This window comes from Urocitellus parryii, chromosome 15, assembly GCF_045843805.1.
Source record: "Urocitellus parryii isolate mUroPar1 chromosome 15, mUroPar1.hap1, whole genome shotgun sequence".
In the NCBI taxonomy this organism is placed as follows: Eukaryota; Metazoa; Chordata; class Mammalia; order Rodentia; family Sciuridae; genus Urocitellus; species Urocitellus parryii.
Genome location: NC_135545.1, coordinates 47874517 through 47899055, shown reverse-complemented (window position 1 = coordinate 47899055; position 24539 = coordinate 47874517). Strand labels below are relative to the sequence as shown.

Sequence of the window (24539 nt, the reverse complement as noted above, 5' to 3'; positions counted from 1 at the left end):
CTACTGTGCTGTTTGTCTACAGATGTGACCATTCCAGGTTCCTCACATAAGTGGAATTGTACAGTATTTACATCCCTTTGTAATTTACTGATTTTTACTAATACCTACTTTTTAAATAATAACATGTCACACAGCTTGATCACCTATCACACTCACTACACACTTGGCTACTTCTAAACTCAAACATACACTTTGAAGGGCCATACTTGTTATGACTGGAAAAAGTACAAAAAAAAAAAAAAAAAAAAAAAAAAACAATAAAAACACAAGTTCTATGGCTAACTTCAAAAAAGAAGTTCACAAAATATTTTGCAAAATGATACTTCTAGAATATGGGGAGAGCCTCCCATGGTGAATTCTTTGTAGGAGACAATTCTCAAATTATATGTATGTCAGTCTTACCATTATCTTTAGCATCTCAGATTAAAAATATTACATAACATCCTAGCAAGTAATCCTAGAAGGGAAAAACCCCAGCAAGCTGACATGTATTCATAACTGACTCTGCGTGAAGACTTACTTTCCAGCTCCTCCACCAAATGACAGGCCAGCAGAGTTCATCCCTGCCAGGACAAAGTAGCCCTGTACTACAGGAGACTCGCCCATGATGCATCTCATGTCTGGTGTGAAGGTCTCAGGGCAGTTCACCAACTTCATGATCTCCAGAGTCTCCAATTCTGGCATTCTACGCAGGAGGGAACTCAACAGGGGCTCTGAGCAATAAAAACAAACCCAAATACAGTTTACCTTTAGGGAATCTAAAAACTTTCAAATCTTCTATATACATATATTTTTTTAAAATTTTTTTATACATTGATGGACCTTTATTTTGTTCATTTATTTATATGTGGTGCTGAGAATCAAACCAGTGCCTCACACATGCTAGGCAAGTGCTTACCACTGAGCTACAGCCCCAGCTCCAATATATATAGGGAGATTTTTTTAAACTACTATTCCTTTCAGCAAACTTCTCAGGAGGGATTTTTCTAAGAGCCAAGTGGGCTATTTATCAGAAATCAGAAAGCTTGGTGGAATTACAGGACACACCTGCAAAATGCTTGGCATAAAGACAGAAAAAACACTCTAGAAAGGAAGAGAGCTGCTGAATGGCATAATACATGTGGCCACAGAGAGTAATGGAATGAGCCAGTATTGAGTGGAAAAACTCTTAAGTGATGCCCAAAGAGATAAATGAAAGAATGTTTTCCTTTGTTGGAATAGCTCCAAGACAGACCCTTACCCATTTTTAATAATGAATCTGTCATCTGGCCATAATTCCGTGGGATAATGGTAATAGATGAATCCAGGGTAGAGTTGCTTGGGTTCGTGGGGGTGGTGGTGGTGGGGCAGTGTTCATCATATTACTTTATATACTTTGAAAAGTTTCAAACTTCCCATAAGAAGTTTATTTTTAAAAGAAAGTTCACATAGTGCTGGTAGAGTGTATACCAAGTATGTTCAAGGCCCCAGTCCAGTCCACCACCCATAACAAAAAAAAAGCCATCAAGAATGAAAGGGGGGCTGGGATGTGGCTTAAGCAGTAGCGCGCTCGCCTGGCATGCGTGCGGCCCGGGTTCGATCCTCAGCACCACATACAAACAAAGATGTTGTGTCCGCCGAGAACTAAAAAATAAATATTTAAAAAAAAAAAAGAATGAAAGGGAAATGCATCTTCAGAGATACTTTTCTATTTCTTGAATTTGGAACCATGTAATTATTAATTATTGAATAAATAAAATTAAGAGACCACATAATAAAACAATTCTGCTTTTTAAAAAGTTCTTCAGTTTTATATAAAATATGACCAAAAGTCAGTCTCTTAGCCTAAAATTTCTGCAATGATTTAGGGGAAAAAATAATAAACCAAGTTTGTTAACCAAGATGTTAGTTCCCTAAACTTGCTAACCAGTAACTGCATCCCTACACTAGGCAAACTATGGAGAATGTTTTGGTGACTACTATTGTACTATTCCTGAAATGCTTTGAGAAATAGAACACCTTTGGAAAAAAAATAAAAGTAGAACATCTTAGACAAATAGATGGTATTATCATTACAATGTAATTCACACACCAAAATGATCCCAGTCTTCCTGCAGATTCTGAATTTCCAGCTGGTTCTTGCCCTCAGTGAAAATAGGTTTTGGGTTCTTTTCAAAGCCCCCAGACAAGATGCCACCCTGCCAGTTCCGAATATAAATTCTTCCATCAGCATCAACAATAGCTGAGAAGGAAAATGACAAGGGAGTGGGGAGTAGGAAAAACAAACAAACAAACAAACAAGAGTTTAGAGGCAAGCCAACTTTCTAAATGGACATAAAAGAAACAAAATACCCATGAATGGATTTATTAAGGAAATGGCATCCAATACACACAGGCATCAGTCAGCTTAAAAATACCTCTGGAGTTCATGGGAGAGGATCTTCCCAGCAGATTTACAGAGGAGACTGTTTCTCTGATTATCCCTAACTTTAGCAGGAACCTAGAAGCTTTGCAAAGTCTCACAACCAAACTACATGACTGCCATGTGCCAAGCAAAAGTCTAACAGAAAGGGGACTGCAGAGCCTGAAAACAATATCGAAATCCTCTCCTAGAGTAGTACCTGGAGCCGATATACCACCCAAGTTTATGGTTTACCTGTAACATTTCTACAATTGATAGCATTCAAATTAAAAACTGAAAGTTACATTCCAAATATTCTCAATTACCTCTTTTTGGGACTAAAGTTTGCAAAAACAAAAACAAAAAATTGCTTGATGACATACCCATTTGACTATCCTTTCATAAAGAAATATCACAGAAAAGTTAGAATTGAGTCTACCTCCCTGTAACATGCTGCAGAAGATAAAAGACTCAGGTACAATCTGTCCTTTTCAGAAAGTCTTCCTTTTCAGAGGACAGGATACTGGCAAGTAGATAAGATTGTAAAAAAATACAAGTCCTCACTTGGTGTGTTGCTCTGCAGAGGGGTCTCCAAGGGGCGAGTCAGAAGGTAGAAGTGTTCGCAGGCATGTAACGGGATACTAACCGGCTCCTCGTTGGACAGACCCAGCTCGTATGCCCACTACAAATGGACAGATTTATTTGTGGGTGGGAAGAGGAACAGAAACACAAATGAGCAAGTTTAGCCTCTTGAAAAGAAATTAATTTCAAGTGGCTTCTGTGTGCTCTTGCTAGAGTGACAGGTGTGGGAAGCCAAGTTTCAGCCTGCTTTAATTAGTTCAAGTATTTGGATGGGGAGCAACACTATTTTTTAACATAAAAATAACCTTTTAATCAAAGGACAATAGATTTACCAGTCAGCAGAAGCCCTTTTAATAAAATGCCTGGCCTCAACTAATAACTCCAGATACCAATCATTAAGTAAACTTCATAAAGCAAGGAGTATTTCCTAGATCACCTTAAGACTGCAGAGTAGAAGGAAAGGTACCGATTTGCCTCAGAAGTAGAAGGAGCTTAGTGTTCAAACATGGTCCTAATACAATAAAATAGCCTAATATTTTATCTGCTAGGTTGTAGAATGAAATTTAACATTACGGAAATACCCAAAAGCAAGAATTCATGTCAATGTCTAACTATTTGCTGGCATTCCTGACCAGATGGCACCAAATAACCTGGTGCAGAAGGAGGAAAAGGTCACAGATGCTTCTATTTGAGGAATAAGTATAATTTTCTGATTCAGATAAAAGAATTCTGATTTTTTCAGTCCAAACAAGAAATAGTATAGTACCTAACTTCTCTTTAGTCCATCACAGTATTAATCTTAATGCTCTACACCAAAAATATCCAAATTAAATAAGAAAATCATCTGCTCAATATTGTTGCTAACCTACCTGGCCAGCACAGTTGACAAAATACTGGCATTCAATCTGTCCTTTATCCGTTTCCACACCAGTAACTTGGCCTTTTTTGACCATTATATGAAGAATAGTTGTCCGGTCATAAATCTGAACACCTGTGCAAAAATAAAGAAAAAGCTGGTACATCATCTGATGTTCCAGAATGAAACATCTGCAGCAGATTCTCCACCCCAAAGAATAACTGAATAAGTAGGTCAGTGCTCTAATTTAAGAAATAAAAACTCTTAGGAATGACATCTTGAGACTATGTAATGGGCCTTGCTCAAGACTGAAAATAGCTGATCAATTTAAAAACAGAGTCTAGTACATATTAGTTGAAAATATGGAGCAAGGATGAAAGAGTTCAAATAGGGCATCTTTTTTTAATTTATGATTTTTTTTATCTTTCTTTATTTTTATGTGGTGCTGAGGATCGAACCCAGGGTCTCACACATGCAAATCGAGCGCTCTACCACTGAGCCACAACTCCAGCCCAAATAGGGCATCTTAAATCCCAATCTACCCACATCATGATCAGTTCACCTAAAGTATATAACACCCTGGATACTACTCTTCCCATCATACATCTGAACTCCAGATCATGATTTAAGCTGTGCATCCAATCTCCAAGGCTAACCTTAGAGCTTCTTAAGTCCTGGAGGAAGGGGAATTCCCTTAAGTCTGAAACTTATCACTCATCAGCAATAAAAAGCAGTTACTTGGGGCTGGGGATGTGGCTCAAGTGGTAGCGTACTCTCCTGGCATACGTGAGGCACTGGGTTCAATTCTCAGCACCTCATAAAAATAAAGATATTTTTAAAAAAAACAAAAAACAGTAGTTACTCGAAATTTTTAACATGAAAAATGTGGCCCAGGCTGGGTGAGTAGTTCAGTAGTAGTAGAGTGCTTATCCAGGATGTGCAAGGCCCTGGGTTTAATCCCCATTACCAAGGGCAGTGGGTGAGTGGAAGCTCGATATGACCCTGAGAAAAAATACTTATCAACAGATACCAAAAAAAAAAAAATACTATATTTTTAAAACTCTTGAGATCCAGTATTCAAAGGCTGGAAGATGAATACCCAATGAGGACATTTTTTCCAAATGTGAATTGGAATCATTGCCTCCTACCATAAGACACTTCTCAGGTAACTTCTTTCTCCCAAACCCATGTTAAGAAAACAAAAACCTGCTCACCATTTTGGGAGGCAGCACTTGCCAGGGCAAGAGCCACATCAGCAGAGGACACCACAGCATCCTCAGGAACATGCATGGCCCCCACCAGGTCGTGCACATTGAGGAGAGGGTAAAGTTCAGCCACTTTCTTTGGGGAGATGATCTCTGAAGGGATGCCTGTAACACTGCCAATGAACACAAGGGGACAATGACATTCATGGGCTCTTTGCCGAGGTCAGTTTGGCAAAGTCAGGACAGGCTTCTAGCCTCTTACGTACTTCAAACTTGAGTTGATGCGCTTCAAGGAAATGAGCCGGTCCTGTGTTTGAGCCAGAAAGATTGAGCCTGTCCTTATGTAACCTGTAAGGAAACATCAGTCAAACTGAGACAGACCAGACCAAATGTAAAGAGGGCTCCACTGCATTATAGGTTAGATGTGTCCCAAATCCTAACAATATCACTCAACATCCCTAGGTAAGCCAATTAGCTTCCTTTGAACTTTTAGTGAAAATTTAAAATACACCAGATGTATAAATATTCTCAGCTCATCATCTTCTGAGAAACAAACGAGGTCCTGATGTACATAAGATTGCTCATAATAGGCCGGGCATGGTGGGGCATGCCTGTAATCCCAGTGGCTCAGGAGGCTAAGGCAGGAAGATCTTGAGATCAAAGATAGTATCAGCAACTTAGCAAAGCCTAAGCAACTCAGTGAGACCCTGTCTCTACATAAAATACAAGAAGGGCTGGATATGTGGCTTAGTGGTTAAGTGCCCCTAAGTTTGATACCCAGTACAAAAAATAACGGCTCAAGAATCCCGGGGCTGGGGATGTGGCTCAAGCGGTAGCGCGCTCGCCTGGCATGCGTGCGGCCCGGGTTCGATCCTCAGCACCACATACCAACAAAGATGTTGTGTCCACCGAGAACTAAAAAATAAATATTAAAAACTTCTCTCTTTCTCTCTCTCTAAAAAAAAAAGAATCTTTTTTAGGCAAGATGTGACTTAGAATCCATCCTTTTTTTTTTTTTTTTTTTTTTTAACTCCTAGGCAATTTCACCTTTCCTCTTCCTAGTCTTGGTCGGAGTATAATTCTTGGCAACAGCCACACATAACATTATCTATCAGAGGGCAGGTCCCCCCTCTCCTTCCCTAGTACAAACAAACAATGGGCTTGTCACTTAAGCTTAGTCAACTGGACCCTCAGTTTGTAGCAAGTGGGTTAATGACTGGAGAGCTCTCATTTTAGGGGCAGCAGTGTCCTGGCCATTCCTATGCCTCACATCCTGGCCCCCCGGTTGCCTCCAGCTGGCAACCTCCTGCCAACTCCACAAGTGCCCAACATCCTTCCAACAAGCTCCTTTTTTCCCTCAAGTTTAACAGTCAATTTGGAATCAATACCATGATATATTACTACTATTATACTGGAGTCAATGAATATCCTAAAACACTTTCAGTTCTTGTGAAGGAAACAATGATCAGTCAGGTATCTTTAAAATTAGGATGTACAGGGGGCTGAGGTTGTGGCACAGCGGCAAAATGCTCGCCTAGCACGTGTGAGGTGCTGGGTTCGATTCTCTGTACCACATAAAAATAAATAAAAATAAAGGTATTCTGTCCAACTACAACTAAAAAAAATTTTTTTAAAATAGAATGTATAGTCAGGATAATTTATTTATTTATTTTTTATTTTTATTTTTTTTAAAGAGAGTGAGAGGGCTGGGGATGTGGCTCAAGCGGTAGCGCGCTCGCCTGGCATGCGTGCGGCCCGGGTTCGATCCTCAGCACCACATACCAACAAAGATGTTGTGTCTGCCGAGAACTAAAAAAAAAAAAAAAAGAGAGAGAGAGAGGAGAGAGAGAGAGAGAGAATTTTTAATATTTATTTTTTAGTTCTCGGCGGACACAACATCTTCGTTGGTATGTGGTGCTGAGGATCGAACCCGGGCCGCACGCATGCCAGGCGAGAGCACTACCGCTGAGCCACATCTCCAGCCCAGGATAATTTAAATAGTTCAAAATCTCTTGAAATCATCAGATAAATATGCCCTACACTGACATGACAAGAAGATCCCAGTTTAAAGGATCTGAATTTCAGAGCCTGGTGTTTAAAAATAGTAGATATACCAGCTTTGTGCAGTGATCTTGGCCAGTGATCTGTGGGCTAATCACACGCTGGATTTCACTTTAAGACAGATGAAGGGGTCAGCAACTATTTTGTAATCATTATGAAAGATTATTTAGAGGAAGGTACTACTTACTGTACATGCACCTACACAATAAAGCATGTTATACTATGTTAAATCACATTCCCAAAAATTACATTTCACTCCACCCATTAATAAGATTAGAATTTCATTATTTTCCTACAGAAGACTTTAAAGGTTTTGACTAAAGGAATTCTGACATATAATTTGTGTTGTTAGATGTTAAAAGTCACGGGCTGGGGTTGTGGCTTAGAGGTAGAGCACTTGCCTACCATGCATGAGACACTGAGTTTGATCCACAGCACCACATACAAATAATGTTATAACTAAAATAAATATTTTAAAATGTTAAGAGTCATAAAATAGAATTCTTATAGATCAATAAAGAAACAAAGGAGGGCTGAGGAAATGGCTCAAGCGGTAATGTGCTCGCCTGGCATGCACGGGGCGCTGGGTTCGATCCTCAGCACCACATAAAAATAAAATAAAGATGTTGTGTCCAGGGCTGGGGATGTGGCTCAAGCGGTAGTGCGCTCGCCTGGCATGTGTGCGACCCGGGTTCGATCCTCAGCACCACATACCAACAAAGATGTTGCGTCCGCTGAGAACTAAAAAATAAATATTGAAAATTCTCTCTCTCTCTCTCCCTCCTCTCTCTCTCTCTCCTCTCTCACTCTCTCAAAAAAATAAATAAACTTTGTATCTTAAAACAATAAGTATTTATTAAAAAAAAAAGATGTGTCCACAGAAAACTGAAAAATAAATATTAAAAAAAATTCTCTCTTAAAAAAAATAAAGAAACAAAGGAGACATATGATAATTAAAGGCAATTCAAAGAAGAATTATAAATGGCCAGTAAACCTATGAAATGATTTTTTTTTTTTTAAAGAGAGAGTGAGAGAGGAGAGAGAGAGAGAGAGAGAATTTTTAATATTTATTTTTTAGTTCTCGGCGGACACAACATCTTTGTTGGTATGTGGTGCTGAGTATCGAACCCAGGCCGCACGCATGCCAGGCGAGCGCGCTACCGCTGAGCCACATCTCCAGCCCCATATGAAATGATTTTTAACTGAAAGAGATGTAAATAAGAATCCTGGGCTGGGGATGTGGCTCAAGTGGTAGCACGCTCGCCTGGCATGCGTGCGGCCCGGGTTCGATCCTCAGCACCACATACCAACAAAGATGTTGTGTCCGCCGAGAATTAAAAAAAAATAAATATTAAAAAAATTCTCTCTCTCTCTCTCTCCTCTCTCACTCTCTCTTTAAAAAAAAAAAAAAAAAAGAATCCTGAAAGTTTTTTTCCACCCCTCAGGATTAGCAAAAATAAATACCCAATGTTGAGAAGACTGTAAAGAAATAAGCACTCTCTCTTCTAAAAATCAAAGGGAGATCAGTAGAGAAAGGGACCAAAGGGTGGGAAGTGGGAAATGCTGGGGAGTGATTCTGGTCAAATTATATTGTTACATTATATGCACATACAAATATTTAACAACTCCCATCACTATGTACAACTATAATGCACCAATAAAAAGTGTGGAAAGAAAAAGAAAGAAGCACTCTCATATACTGTTGGTGAGAGTATAACCCTTTAGGAGAATGATTAGGCAATAACCATCCAAATATAAAGTACCTATATCCTTTGTCCAACTTATCTCTTTTCTAGAAGGAATCTACTCTTTAGAATTAGGAGGAAAAAAAAGGTATTTGGACAAAAATCTTAACTGAACCACTAGGCACAGTAGCAAAAAAGTAGGTGGGAGGGGCTGGTGTTGTGGCTGAGGGGTAGAGTGCTTGCCTAGCACATGCGAGGCACTGGGTTCGATCCTCAGCACCACATAAAAATAAAATAGATATTGTGTCCACCCAAAACTAAGAAACAAATATTTAAAAAAAAATAAAATAAATAAAAAGGTATTATGTCCAACTATACTAAAAAAAAAATATTTAAAAAAAAATGTGGGGCTGGGGATGTGGCTCAAGCGGTAGCGCGCTCGCCTGGCATGCATGCGGCCCGGGTTCGATCCTCAGCACCACATACAAACAAAGATGTTGTGTCTGCCGAGAACTAAAAAATAAATATTAAAAAATTCTTTCTCTCTCTCTCTCTCTTTCCCTCTCCCTCCCACTCTCTTAAAAAAAATAAAAAAATTAAAAATTAAAAAATTAAAAAATGTGGGGGGACCTATAAATAGATGACAAGCTTTGAATGGCAGGTGCTATGGAACACCGCTCTGCAGTTAAAAAATGAAATAGGATTATGTGTTAATCTGGAAAACAGCCTAAAATGTACTTTTATTTAACTATTATTAAAAGTGGCTGGGGGCTAGGATTGTGGCTCAGCAGTGGAGTGCTCGCCTAGCATGGGCAGGACCCAGTTTTGATCCTCAGCACCACATAAAAATGAAAGCATTGTGTTGTGTCCATCTACACCTAAAAAATAAAATAAAAATTATTAAAAAAAAAAAAAAAAAAAGGTGGCTGGGCGCAGTGGTGCACACCTGTAATCCCAGTGGCTTGGGAGGCTGAGGTACGAAGATCAGAAGTTCAAAGCCAGACTCAGAAACTTAGTGAGGCCCTGAGCATTCAGCAAGACCCTGTCTCAAAATTATAAAAAGGGCTTGGGATGTAGCTCAATGGTCAAGCGCCCCTGGGTTCAATCCCTTGTACATAAAAAAAAGTTACCATATTTGAGGAAATAAGAGAAATAATTTCAGATATAAAGTAAGTACAGATAGGGACTAGGGTTGTGGTTCAGTGGTAGAGCGCTTGCCTTGCACGTGTAAGGCACTGGGTTCGATCCTAAGTACCACATAAAAATAAATAAATAAAGGTATTTTGTCCATCTACAACTAAAAAAATTTTTTTTAAAAAAATATGGTACAGGGCTGGGGATGTGGCTCAAGCGGTAGCGCGCTCGCCTGGCATGCGTGCGGCCCGGGTTCGATCCTCAGCACCACATACCAACAAAGATGTTGTGTCCGCCGAGAACTAAAAAATAAATATAAAAAAAAATTCTCTCTCTCTCTCTCCCTCTCTCTCACTCTCTTTAAAAAAAAAAAAAAAATATGGTACAGAGAGCACATGATGAATTGTTAAATACATGTATTAACAAAAGAAGCTGTCACATAAGAAGCTGGGGTTGTGGCTCAGTGGTAGAGCACTTGCCTAGCATGTGTGAGGCACTGGGTTCAATCTTCAACACCATATAAAAATAAACAAATACAATAAAGGTATTGTGTCCATCTACAAATGAAAAAAAAATTTAAAAATGTAATATAAAAGTTTTTAGAGAGATGAGGTCTAGGTAAGGTGAATGGTGTCTGAAATAGACTCTTCATAAATTACTGATACATCCGGATTTTTCAGTAAGTAGGATTTGAATAGACTGAGAAAAGTTGATGGGCACTTACTTGTTAATTTTAAAAACACAAACCAATATATTAGGCCATGTGCGTGCGGGGGGACAACCCTTACAGATAAAGACTATAACTTGTCAGTTAAATTTCAGTTTGAGGGCTGGGGTTGTGGCTCAGTGGTAGAGCTCTTGCCCAGCACGTGTGGGGTACTGGATTTGATTCTCAGCATTACATAAATAAATAAAATAAAGGTCCATCAACAACTAAATACATACATATAAAAAATTTTTTCAGTTTGGTTTGGGGTTGTGGCTCAGTGTTATTGTGCTCACCTAGCACATGTAAAGCACTGGGTTCGATTCTCAGCACCACATAAAACATAATAAAATAAAGGTGTTGTGTCCCTCCTACGGCTTAAAAAAAATTTTTTTTGTTTTTTTAAATTTCAGTTTAAAGCCAGGCGTGGAGGCACACACCTGAAATCTAACAGCTCAACAAGTTATGTGACTTGCCCATGGTAACGTTCCAGTTGGTGGCAGACTGGACTAAAACCCTAGTCTTAATTACCAAATCACCAAGCAAACCTGGTATAGGATCAGATAGAGTAAATACTTTTAGTCTAGAGACAGACCAGTAAATGGCAAATTACCTGCTTACCTGTTTGGATCCCTGTTTCTTGCTCTAACTGATGGTAGAGTCTGTTTGAATAGTCTGCCATCTTCTGCTCAATGGTCAACTGCCTGGCAGTGCTCAGGATGCCAGCACAGAACCTGGTGGAGCCAGCAGCCAACCTGCAAGACGGATGCAAAATGCTATTAGGTAGACTCACATATCGGAGTATGTTCGAGAACCCTCATTATAATATTGTTTGTAATATCAAAAAATGCAAATACGGTTTAAAATTTTGGAGATCACCAAATCTATCTGGGGTGGGAGTTCCATCTCTCCCAAGATAGAACTCCCTGAGTTCTGATAGTTGCTCTCGCCTTAAGGAGAATGTCAGAAATATAATTTTAAGAATAAGGGATGGGCTGGTGGCTCAGTGGGGTTGTGGCTCAGCACAGCACTTGCCTAGCATGTCTTTTTTTCTCAGCACCACATATAAACAAGTGAATAAAATAAAGATCCATCAACAACAAAAATATCTACAATTAAAAAAAAGAGTGGACTGGGACTGTGGTTCAGCAGTAGAGTGCATGCCTAGCATGTGAGAGTCCCTGGGTTCAATCCTCAGCACCACATATAAATAAATAAAAATAAAGGCATTGTGTCCATCTACAACTACAAAAAGAATGAAAAGGTTTTTTTTTTAATATATTTTTTATGTGGTGCTAAGGATCAAATCCAGCACCTCACATGTGCTAGGCAAGCACTCTAAACTGATATGTGTGTGCATTTAAGCAAATAAGTAAATGAGGTAGAGGAAAAACTTTCCGACAGTAGAATGCCAACTAAAAGAAGAAGGATGAGGAAAGAAACCTCACCATTTGGCAAGCATCATGGTGGTAGGTGCAGTCAACTGCCAATGGAAGTTAAGCCTGATAAGTGGAGGTATGACATTAAGATATTGGCAAAATCTCAGAATCCATCTCCCCAAAGGTTGCTAGCCCATTATAAGAGGGCAGAAGGGGCAGGGCACATTTGTAATCCCAGCTATTCAAAGTTCAAAGCTAGCCTAGGCCATTTTGTGAGATTATCTCAAAAACTGGAAGGAGGGGGAGGTGAGGATGTAGCTCCATGGTAAGAGTGCTTGCCTAGTCTGATTCAATCTCCAACGCCAAAAAAAAAAAAAAAAAAGTGGCTCCCACAGAGATACTCAGAGGACACTAACAAAACTGGGTGATCAGGATTATTCCCACCAGTAGTACATGCCAGCCATGCACTTCCTGGTGTGGTACACTGCAAAAAGCCTAGCACCATTTCTTTGGTCTTCCTGCCTAAAATTTTTGGTCTCATTGTAGTGACAGACGTACAACTCTGTGAACAGACTAACAGCCAATGACCTATGCACCTGACAAGGATGACTGGTATGGAATGCAATACACTGTTGTTGAAAAACTGTGTGACTCGAGTTTGATCACAAGAAAATATCAGTTGAACCCAAACTGAGAATTATCCCACAGAGAGAAAGGCCTGTACTCCTTAAAACTGTCAAGGACATGGGAACAGGGAAGGGCTGAAGAACTGTGCCAGCAGAAGAGACATGACAACTGAACACAAGTTCCTGGAGAGAATACTGGACCAGAAAGGACAGAGAGACTTTATTGGAATGGTTGGCAAAATCTGAGTGAGGCTGATGAATCTGATAGTAGTGTTGTATTCATATTTTCCTGATATTCAGGTATGATGGTTATGTAGGAGGTTGCACTTGTTTTTTGAGGAAAAAAACACCCTGAAATGCTTAGAGGTGCTGGGTTATCAGGTCTGCAACTTATGCTGTGATAGTTATAAAAAAGGGAATATATACACACACTCTCTCCTCTCTCTCTCTCTCTCTCATGGCTATGTGTATACCCATCTACAAAGAACAGAGCAGGTGATACAACGGGTACATTAGAATGTTGACAATGGGGGAACTTTGGTAAAAAAGATATGGATATTCTCTGTACTGTTCTTGAAGCTTTTTAGTGAATTAAGTTATTTCAAAATAAATTTGCTAGAAAAATATTATTAATGCAAATATGCCAATTATTACAGAATTTATAAAATATATAGAATTAAAATATACAATAACACAAAGGGCAAAAGGAGGTAAACAATTATACTGTTATGTCCAACAATACTCAAGTAGTGGTATAGTAGTACTTCATAATGGACAAATAAATTAAGAATACATAGGGCTGTAATGTTTCTCTGTTGAAACTAAGAATTTTATGATTAAAAAATGCTACTAGGGCTGGGACTGTGGCTCAACGGTAAATCGCTTGCCTCACACGGGCGGGACCCGGGTTCGATCCTCAGCACCACATAAAAATAAAGGCATTGTGTTGTGTCCATCTACACCTAAAAAATAAATATTTTTTTAAAAATACTACTAAAAACAAAACAAAAAACAGAATACATGGGGCTGTGGGTGTAGATCAGTGGTATAGCACTTGCCTACCATGCAGAAGGCCCTGTGTTAAATCACCAACACCACAAAAGGAGGAAAAAAGAATACATATTCTGATCTCTATAATCATTAAAAAAATAATACAGGGCTGGGGATGTGGCCCAAGCGGTAGCACGCTGGCCTGGCATGCGTGCGGCCCAGGTTCGATCCTCAGCACCACATACAAACAAAGATGTTGTGTCCGCCAATAACTAAAAAAAATAAATATTAAAAAATTCTCTCTCTCTCTCACTCTCTCTCTCTTTAAAAAAAAATAATAATAATACAAAGGCAGGAGGGTCACAAGTTCAATAGCAGCCTGGTCAATATAGTGATATCTGTCAATAACAATAACTGATGATGATGATGATGATGATGATACAGAGTAGCTTAAAAGTCCACAAAGATAGGGGCTGGGGTTGTGGCTCAGTGGTAAAGCACTTAACAGGTATGTATGAGGCACTGGCTTCAATTCTCGGCACCACAAAAAAATAAAGGTCCATTGACAACTAAAAAACTATTGAAAAAAAAAAGTCCACAGAGATAAAATAGAATACTAAAAATATGTGATTCATCTAAAGGAAGGCAAAAACTGAAAAAGAGGCAAAGCCCATAAAGAAAGCATATTTCTTTTGGGGGAAGAAAGCAATAAAAATCTAGCTAAAAGATAACTGTTTACCTAATGTAATTTACACTATTTTACAAGCACAAATTTTTGTTGAAGTCTAAAATGTTACAGAAAACTCAAAACTGTCAAGGTCACCAAAAACAAGGAAAGTCCAAGAAACTGTCACAGCTCTTAGGAGTCTGAGAAGACATATGATGACTGGGAGAAATGGATCCTTGGTGGGATCCTAGAATAGAAAAAGGATATTAGGAGAAAAGTGAACAAAAATAAATAAAGAATGAGCTTTTGTTAATACTAATGCATGAGTTCTGATTCGGTAATTGTAATAACGTAAGATGTTAGGTGAAAGTGGATGTAGGGAGGATGGGGTTATAGCTCAGTGGTAGAGGGTTTGCCTAGCTTGTGTGAGACTGAGTTCAACTCTCAGCACCACACACAAATAAATCAATTAAAAGTCCATTGACAACTAAAAATATTAAAAATAATAAATAAATTTAAAAATTAAGGGCTGGGGTTGTGGCTCAGCAGTAGAGTGCTCGTCTCGAATGCATGGGACCCTGGGTTTGATCCTCAGCACCATGTAAAAAATAAATGAGTGAAATAAAGGCATTGTGTCCAACTATAAAATAAATATTTTTTTAAAAAAATTAAAAATAATAAAAGAAAGTGCATAGGGTATATGGGAATTTTATAATAACCCTCAGTTTTTCTGTACATTTAAAGCTGTTCAAAAGTAAGCTAATTAGGACTGGGGCTCAGTGGTAGAGCATTTGCCTATCATGTGTAAAGCACTGGGTTCAATTCTTAGCACCACATAAAAATAAATAAATAAGGGTATTGTGTCCATCTATGATTTTTTTAAACATTTATTTTCCAGTTGTAGTTGAATACAATACCTTTATTTTAATTTATTTACTTATTTTATGTGGTGCTGAGGATCAAACCCAGGGCCTCACACATTCGAGGCGAGTGCTCTATTGCTGAGCACAACCCCAGCCTGTGTCCATCTGTAATTAAAAATATATATATTGGGGCTGGGGATGTGGCTCAAGCGGTAGCGTGCTCGCCTGGCATGCGTGCAGCCCGGGTTCGATCCTCAGCACCACATACAAACAAGGATGTTGTGTCTGCCGAGAACTAAAAAATAAATATTAAATAAAAATATATATATATATTAAAAAAATAAGGGCTGGGATGTAGCTCAGTAGCAAAGCATCTGCCTTGCATGATAAAAATAAATAAATAAATAAATGGAAATCAATAATGGAGATATAGGCAGAATGCAATCACTTTTATCTCAGTTCAAAGTCACAGGACTTAAACTACTGGGTGACAACAAAGAGAATGAGATAAAATGTGTTGTAAACACATACATCCTTTTTTTTTTTTTTTCTTTTCAGTACTAGGGACTGAGCCCAGGGTGCTCTACCACTGACTACATCCCCAGCCCCTTTTTGTTATTTGTTTGTTTCTGAGACAGTGTCTCAGAACTCCAACTTGCAATCCTTCTGTCTCATACTACCAAGTTAACTGAGATTACAGGTATGCAAGTGTAATCTCTATATAAATCCTTTTAAGATACTTGTTTTGTTGAAATCTACTACCTTTCTAAAAACCCAAACATTAGTATCACTAAACAAAGTGCAGAAGATTTCACCTCAGTTCTTCTCATGACACTGGGCAACATTTGAATTAACTATTGGTGGGACATTACCGTGGAGAAGAGAGGGAATGAGGGAGTCCCTTGTGTACAGCACAGCCACAAGCTAAGTCCCATTTGATCCTTACCTGCCCTGCTCCAAAAGGACAATATCTGTCCACCCCATCTTGGAGAGGTGATAGGCCACAGATGTGCCCATGATTCCACCCCCACAGATGACAACCTGGGCCTGGGCAGGCAGGGTAATAGATTGTGCCTCAGCAGTTGATGTGTTGTTTCTCGCCGAGGACCAGTTCTGCCATCCTGGGCTGGTTCTTCGTCTTCGGGCAATTGATAGCAACCGGTAAAACATTATGTCTGTCACCAACCAGGAACTATGTTCTTGCTAGCTAAGGCAATCCCAGGAATTCAAACTAGACAGAGAGAAGCAAGCATATTTCATTACATTTAACTCAACGCATAGAACAAACAAGAAAATGATTTAACAAAGAATAGTAATAATTCATATGACATATTTGAGGACCTGAGTTTCAGACACTTTGCTAAGTATAGATATAGAAGTGAACAAGAATAAGGAAGTCTCTGCCTTTATAAAAGTTACATTTGAGGGGCTAGGGCTGTGGCTCAGTGGTAGAGAGCTTGCCTAGCAAGTGTGAAGCACTGGGTTCAACCCTCAGCACCACATAAAAATAAAGGTATTGTGTCCATCTACAATTAAAAATATATTTTTTAAAAAAGTTATATTTGAGAGTTTGTGTGAATTAGTGAGAGGCAACCAATATACAAAAAAAAGTAAAAAACGTTAATGTAATAGAGTAATAACTAGGGGCATATTTAAAGTAGGATGGTTAGAAAAGGTCTTCAAGGAAGGTGACATTTGAAAAGAGACCTGACAGATGAGAAGGAACCAACCATATGAGTGTTTACACAGAAAAACAAATATGTATAAAGGTCCTGAGGTGGGGAAGGAAGGGGGTATGGAGTTATAAATGATGGTAGAATGTGAAGATCATTATTATCCAAAGTACATGTATAAAGACACAAAATTGGTATGAATATATTTTGTATACAACCAGAGATATGAAAAATTGTGCTCTATATGTATAACAAGAATTGTAATGCATTCTGCTGTCATATATTTTAAAAATGAAGTAATTGGGGAAAAAGAAATTTATTGCTGTTTTGTATATATTATCATGAATATCAGTCTACTTTAAGAAATGTAAATAATATTCCTAATTAGAATAAAATACACTCCATGTTTGTATAAAAATTTTATCAAAATGGACTCTACCGTCATGTATAACTAAAAAGAACCAATAAAAAAGTATGCAAATGGGGCTGGGGATGTGGCTCAAGCGGTAGCATGCTCGCCTGGCATGCATGCGGCCCGGGTTCGATCCTCAGCACCACATACAAACAAAGATGTTTTGTCTGCCAAAAACTAAAATAAATAAATAAATATATATATATATATATATATATATATATATAAATATATATATATTAAATATATATATATATTAAAAAAATTCTCTCTTTAAAAAAAGTATGCAAATAAAAAAACAAAAATAATTTTTAAAAAGGTCCTGAGGTAAGACAGACTTTGATGAGACCAATAACAGAAGTCAGCATGTCTGCAGCATGTTAAAAGGAAAATAATCCAGATAAATCTGGAGATAAAGGCAGAAACAACCATCATGAGGAGATAGAATTTTATTCTAAGTGTAAAGAAAACTCACTGAACGAGGGGAGTGGAATAACCTGCTATATTTTTCACAGGTCAGTCTGGCTCCATGCTAGGGTGGATGGTAGAATGAGAAAAGTAGAGAATTAGGAAGCTACTGCAGTAGTCCAAGCCTACGAAGGGTAGCATGGCTTACACTAGATGGTGGCAATCAGAGAAAGTTTCTGAAATGAGAGAACTTCTGTGCTAACGAAGTGAATTTTATCAAAGTTGGAAAAAGGAGTAAAAGGGATGATAGCTAAGATTCTGGGATAATCAACTAGTGCCAGTTAGTGTGAAAGACTAGGAATGAGGAAGGAAGGAAGGAAAGAAGTGAGGAAAGACAGTGAGCGAAAGGGTAGGCATAGGGGAATGGACAACTAAATGTTACTTAGAAATGCCAAGCAACAGCTGGATATATAAGATGGCAATATGGTAAACAGTTAGGGGTGTCCTTACCCTTAAATACAATGTTTAAAACCCTGTCATTTAGAGAGGAAGGAGAAGAGCACCCGAGGTTCCCCAGTATTTACAGACTGGAACAAGAAGGAAAGGACAAGCGATAAGAACAGAATACTGTGTTGGACTTAAAAAGAGCATCCAGATAAAAAGAGAACTGGCTACAGAGATGGAGAAAGAGTAGTCAGTGCACAGAGAAAAGCCAGGCAGAGGCATGTCACAGATGCCAGGAGAAGAAAGTGTTTCAAGAAGAGGTTAACTGCAGAGGCTGGGGATGTAGCTCAGTGGTACAGCACTTGCCTGGCATGCATGAGGCCCTGGGTTTGACCCCCAATGCCACACACACAAAAAAAGGGGAGGTGAGGTGGTGTTAACGGCAGATGGTGTTGAACAATCAGGCAAGACAACCACGTGTCCAAAGGGATGCAGAAACATAAAGGCCTTGATGTCCTCAAAAAGGAAACATCTTCAGGGATTAGGGATAAAACAAAATAGAGCAAATTGAAGAGTAGACAAGACAAGGGAGTAGACAACTCCATACATTTTACTCTGAAAGGGAGTAGAAAAATGAGAAGAGAAAAATGTGGGGTAAAGCAAAGTTGTTTGCTTTTTAAAAGATGGGGGATATTAAAAGAACGTTTTCTTCTGGTAGGAATGGCCCAGCAAAAGGGAAAGGGGCCAATATCAAAGAATGGAATCCTTCAGAAGGAAAGAAGAGATGAGCCCCAGAGTCCAAGAGAAGGATAGTAGGCCTCAAGCTTCCACAGGTGGTCTGGTGGAGATTTAAGTATCAGATATCTTTCCCTAGGAAGGAGAGGATTGTCAGTCATGTAGGCTTATCATTTATACACCCAAGTCACAGTTGGTAAGCAAGCAAACATTTCTACAAGACAACAAATATAATAGGTTAGAAAAGGAAAAAGGTAAAGGCTAGCAGCACTAGCAGAAATAGAAACTAGACTAGGAAGGTAAGAAGTGAGCTGAGTCTTGGCCCGGGGGGGGGGGGGGGGGTTGGGTTATATTTTAGACAGAGACAAAGTGATGGGAAACACAAAAGAGAAAGGATAAAATAAATATGACCATGATATCTGTTTGGGAGGACAGTAAGGACCCTGGCACAAAGCCCAAAAAAATCTATAATGAATGCTGGGAAGTAGGAACTGAAGTAGAGCCAGACCATAGAGACTAATACTTGGTCTGATGTGGTCAGTTATACAATGAGTTACTACAGGCTGAATGTGACAAAGACAGGATTTAATAAAATTTAGCAGCAAAACAGAGGACTGCTTTAAGAAACATAAGACTGATCTACTAGCAGACTATACTAGCATTAAAGTACAAGAAGATTGAGGCTGAAGACACCGGGAGTAGTAAACATGGGCATCAGGGCAGCACATTGACAATAAAGCCACTACCACCTCCACTATCAGCATAATGACCCACAGGTGGCTCCCCATAAGTCCATGCTGTCATCAGAGAGGATTCAGATCTGCAGTCAATGGAGGCACAAACTGCATGGCAAGAGAAACTTCATGCAAGTGGAGACTGATTATCATGGCCACCTTGTGGTTGCCACCATGCCTCACCTTCCTGGTCGTTGGTATCTATAAGCTTCTCCACACAACTAGTCTTTCTATAATCTCATATAAACGTAGCCAATTTCTCTTCATGGCCCACGCCCCCTACAGACTTCTCTACTGTACCCTCCAGACTACCATTCCCACAACAAATACCCACCCTTCCCAAGGGAAATGCAGGCTTCGAACTGTCACGCCACACAACCCTGGGCCACCCACCTAACTGGCTATCCTCCTAAATTCCCAACCATTACCATCTAGTCATGCTCAAAAAGCCCCCACTCCTTCAGACTAAGGCTAGCAAGCACCCCAACAGGTCAAGGCTCCCCCACAGACAGGTTCTGAATCCATAGCATGCTCCTCTATCACTTTCCACCCACCTCCTTTCTTCCCTCCCTCTAAGCAGCCTGTCTCAGCTCCTTCCTGAAATGCCTCCTATGAACCTACCTTTACCTGCAACTCTCTGCTGGTTCACAGTGCATCTCTCCACTAGAGTCCCAGCCACCTCCGCCTTCCTTTTCTGCACCCCAACTCCATCAACTGTCCTCTCTTCACGTACCTGTGTTGTTTCTGTGCCACCTGGCTCCTTCTCAGCATTTTAATATGCTCAAGTCTCTCTCAGGTGATTTAAGACATGAAATAAAAACTCCACAACTTTCTTCAATTAGCTTTTCTTTTTCCCCTTTGTGATACTGGGGATTAAACTCAAGGGCACTCTATAACAAAGCCAAACCTCCATCCCTTTTCATTTTATTTTTTTATGATTTTATTTATTTATTTTCATTACAATTCCTTTTTATTTTTTGAAGACAGGGTCTCACGAGGTTCCTGAGGCTGGCCTCAAATTTTCCATCTTCCTGCCTCATCCTCCCTGAGATTATAGGCATGCATCACTGCACCTGGAGTGATTTAGAATTTTTAAAATTAAAAGTTGCTAATTGAGCTAGATTGAAAGTTCAAGGCCAGCCTTAGCAACTTATTGAGACCCTGTCTCAAACTAAAGAGGGCTGGTGATGTAACTCAATGGTAGATTTCATTCTCTAATACCACAAAAAACAAACAACAAAAAAAAATCCAAATCACAAAATATAGTCTTTGCAAAAACTCAAAAACAGGAAGGAATTAAGATTTCCCACCACACAATGATTCACCAACACTGGTGCTAATGGTATTATAACACAATTTTTGTTTCTACAGCAATGGCTGCCCTGATGACACTGATACCATATGGATCTTCAGTCTTAATTTACTCATTCCTGAGTACCTGGGCAATCTGCCAGGCAATTTTTAAACAGAAATTCATTCTTGAGCTGGGGATGTAGCTAAGTGGTAGAGTGCTTACCTTGCATGCCAAAGGCCCTGGGTTCAATCCCCAAACCAAACACATATATGCAAAATCCTAGCAACCTGTCATTTTCACTTGACAATAAATTAGTAAACAGAAAGGACTGCATATACTGTTTTATACTTAGATCTCTCCTTAACTTACAGCATTCAGGCATCTGTCCCACCATAATACTGACACTAATCTTGCCAATAACACTCTAGTTGCTGGTTTCCAAGGACATTCTCCTGGCACTATAACACTTGACCTCTCAATAGTAATTAACAGCCGATCATTTCTTCCTACCCACATACAAGGTCCTCTACAACTTCTTTTTTTTTTTATTGTTGGTTGTTCAAAACATTACATAGTTCTTGATATATCATATTTCACACTTTGATTCAAGTGGGTTATGAACTCCCATTTTTACCCCGTATACAGATTGCAGAATCACAGTTACACTTCCATTGATTTACATATTGCCATACTAGTGTCTGTTGTATTCTGCTGCTTTTCCTATCCTCTACTATCCCCCCTCCCCTCCCCTCTTCTCTCTACCCCCTCTACTGTAATTCATTTCTCCCCCTTGTATTATTTTCCCTTTCCCCTCACTACAACTTCTTTTCTAAACACCTCTTTGCTGATCCCTCTCCTCTGCCCTGGTCCTCAGAACTTTATGAAGACAATTTCTCTCCTTCCATACACTCACCCAGAGTGATTTCAGTTTCACCATGACTGATGTGGTGGCCTAACCCACCACATCCTGAACTTCAGATGTACTTATGGAGTACAGAATGACCATCACCATTTGATCAGATAGATAAAATCCACCTCCCTCAACCTCCAACATGTTCACCACTATGCACCCACCTGCTATACACAAAGAAAATAAGAAAAATGTCATTGTTGACTGGAGATCTCAAGATTAGGTTTCCAGATTTGGGGGGATATGAAGATAACTGAATTGTTTTTAAGTATTTTTATGAGTAGCTACAATATGCCAGACACTGCAGATAATACTGAATCTTCACAAGCCTGCGAGGTAGATATCATCATCATTTCTATTCTTCTTTTGAGGAAACTGAGATACACATTATGTGCAGTGATTCACCCAACCTCCTGTATCATGGTGAGGGCACAGCCAGGATTCAAACCCTGCCAGTCTGGCACCAGAACCTGTTGTTTATCACCACTTCCCTGCTACCTTTCCAATAAAAGGAGATGAGCCAGGACAGGGCAGCTATGAGGACAGAACCCAAGGTCCATCCCCAAGGAAGAAAAATGGAATTGCAAAGGTAGCAGAAGAAACATGACAAGAGAGGAGTTTCAAATTGGAATAAACCATGTTAAAAGCCCAAGGTGATACGAACCAAGAGACTGCTGACCTTGTGCTTATCATGACCTTCAAGAGACTGAAAAGGTGAGGGAAGAAGAGTTTAAAGTAAACAGAGAAGACACCAGAGAAAACCTCCAGCAGGTTTGGCAGAAAAATGGGAAGAAGAAAAAAAAAAGCTTGACAGCAAAGGAGGTAAAGTCAGTGAGAAAGATACTGAAGATGACAAAGAAATGAAACACCATCTGGTTTAAAGAGAGTTTGTTTTAAAGTTCTTGAAAACGACTGTAATACAGACAGGAGCTCCTGCTGAACAGCCTGGTTCTGCTCAGATCTGCTTATACCAACAGCAGCAAGGTGACGAGCTAGCTCCCGAGTTACAGCATTAGGCACAGGTGGGCTGCTGGTCACAAGGAAACTTTGGTGAGTACAGGTGGACTAACACAACATTTGCCACAGCAGAACTCAGCAGTCTCCGCAGAACTGCCAGAGACACCGATTTAAAAGCAAAAGCCCCAGGCTCCACTTCTGGAGATTCTGATCCCTTGGTCCAGGGTGCTATAGTTTTAAACAAGTGCACCTGGTGATCAAGAGTTTGTCAGTCACAAATCCCTACCACGGAAAACGGACCGTTCGGCCTCTCCCACTCTCCACCCCAGCCCTGCACACTGTGCTTTCAATGCACGCGCAAAAGAGGCTTGCAGATTCCCGACTCAACCGAGTATCACACACAGCAGTCCCAAAGTGCCACACGTTAGGAGGAAATCCCACCGCCCTGGCCTAGACCATCAGATAACTTCTGCCAGACGCTGCAGCAGTCTGAGTGAGCAAAGCACAGGTGGACCACGCGCGTGAAGGCGGGAAAACGATTTCACCTGCGGAGACGCGGGACCGGGCTAGCCGCGCCGGGAGCAGACTGCGCTGCAGGGGCGTGCACTTTCCAGATGCAGCGGGGTCCGCGGGCCGCCGCGGGCGTTGGGCTGAAACGCGCGCACCTGGAAGAGCCAGCGCGAAGGCCCGGACAGCAGGCGCGGGCTCCCGAGGCACGAACAACGCGGGTGGACTGACGCCAGGACGCGTCTTTCCAGGAGAACAAGGCGAAGCCCACGGGCAGCGGGGGACCAAGGGACGGCTTCTGGGACAGATGCAAGCGCGAAGCGGGCAACACGGGGGTCCCGGGGCGCGAGGGCCGCGCGGGCCGAGAGAGCCAGAGCGACCCCACGGCTGTCTCCTTACCTCAGCTGCCGCTCGCTCTCCGCGCTCAACAACACGGCGGCAGAAGCGAGGCGCGGCACGGCGGTTGCGGGGCTCGCCGCGGGCCGGAAAGCGGGAAGCGGGTGGGGGAAGAGGGGCGGGCCTGAGGAATAAAAAGTTCCGGGGAAGACCGGGCCCGCGACCTTCCGCGCTTTACGGCCCCCCGCAAGGATATGGCGGGCGCGCGACCTCGGCTGCGCACGAGCGCGCAGTGACGTCACCGCGGCGGTCCCGCCCCTGCCACGTGGGCTTGTTTGGGTCTCGCGAGGCTCCGCCCCGGGTTTAGAACTTGGGCCCAGCGCCCGCATTGGTCACTGCAAGTGGGATGGCGACGTCGGGGCTGCAGGTCCCGCTGAAGCGTGAGCGGTTTGGGGGGCTCTTTGTACCTCGAGGCCTATGTCCTGGTCCTTCCCCCGCGGGTCCGCTGTCTAGAGCAGCGTCCAGTCCAGCGCTTAGAAGGCCCAGGACTGGTGGTCGCGCCGCTGCCTCTGGCCTTCCTGGCGAGGCTCTGGCAGAGCGGACCCCAGAGCCGACGTGCCTGCCTGGTCAGGCCTCGGAGGCACGATTAGCGAACCAGAGTTCCCTGCTGACCTCACCCGTGGCTCCTTCCCAGCTCGTCCGGGCTCTGAGGAAGAGCCGCTCAGTCACTAGAGCCTCAGACAAGTCCCCTGTCCACTACTGCCACCACTCCCCGTCCCATCACCCAGGTCCATTACTTCATAGAACTCATCACTCTCAAGTATGTGTTTGCCGACTGCCTTTCCCACGGTGTCAGCAGGGGTCTCACGCACCTCGACCAGCGCCTCGCATCGTCCAGTATGGCCTTCTAGAAATGCTTCGACACGGAATGGTGCAGTCTCCACCGCACCTCGGGCCTCGCATGATCCCTAGTCCTATTCTTTGAATTCCAGCCC

The 24539-nt window shown here is 41.1% G+C and overlaps 1 protein-coding gene across 1 annotated transcript in view; it reads right to left on the bottom strand.

Annotated features, from left to right (window-relative positions):
- The window catches only part of Pdpr (pyruvate dehydrogenase phosphatase regulatory subunit), a 40747-nt gene extending 16923 nt beyond the window's left edge, over window positions 1-23824 (bottom strand). The window contains exons 1-9 of the mRNA XM_077793246.1: window positions 23608-23824; window positions 16081-16365; window positions 11231-11364; window positions 5290-5371; window positions 5033-5196; window positions 3832-3953; window positions 2945-3062; window positions 2072-2221; window positions 521-713 (exon numbers count right to left, since the gene is read on the bottom strand). Coding sequence (XP_077649372.1) covers window positions 521-713; window positions 2072-2221; window positions 2945-3062; window positions 3832-3953; window positions 5033-5196; window positions 5290-5371; window positions 11231-11364; window positions 16081-16304 — 1187 coding nt within the window. The 5' untranslated portion in view covers window positions 16305-16365; window positions 23608-23824. The remainder of the gene's footprint in view (window positions 1-520; window positions 714-2071; window positions 2222-2944; window positions 3063-3831; window positions 3954-5032; window positions 5197-5289; window positions 5372-11230; window positions 11365-16080; window positions 16366-23607) is intronic.
- Window positions 23825-24539: the final 715 nt, after the last annotated feature.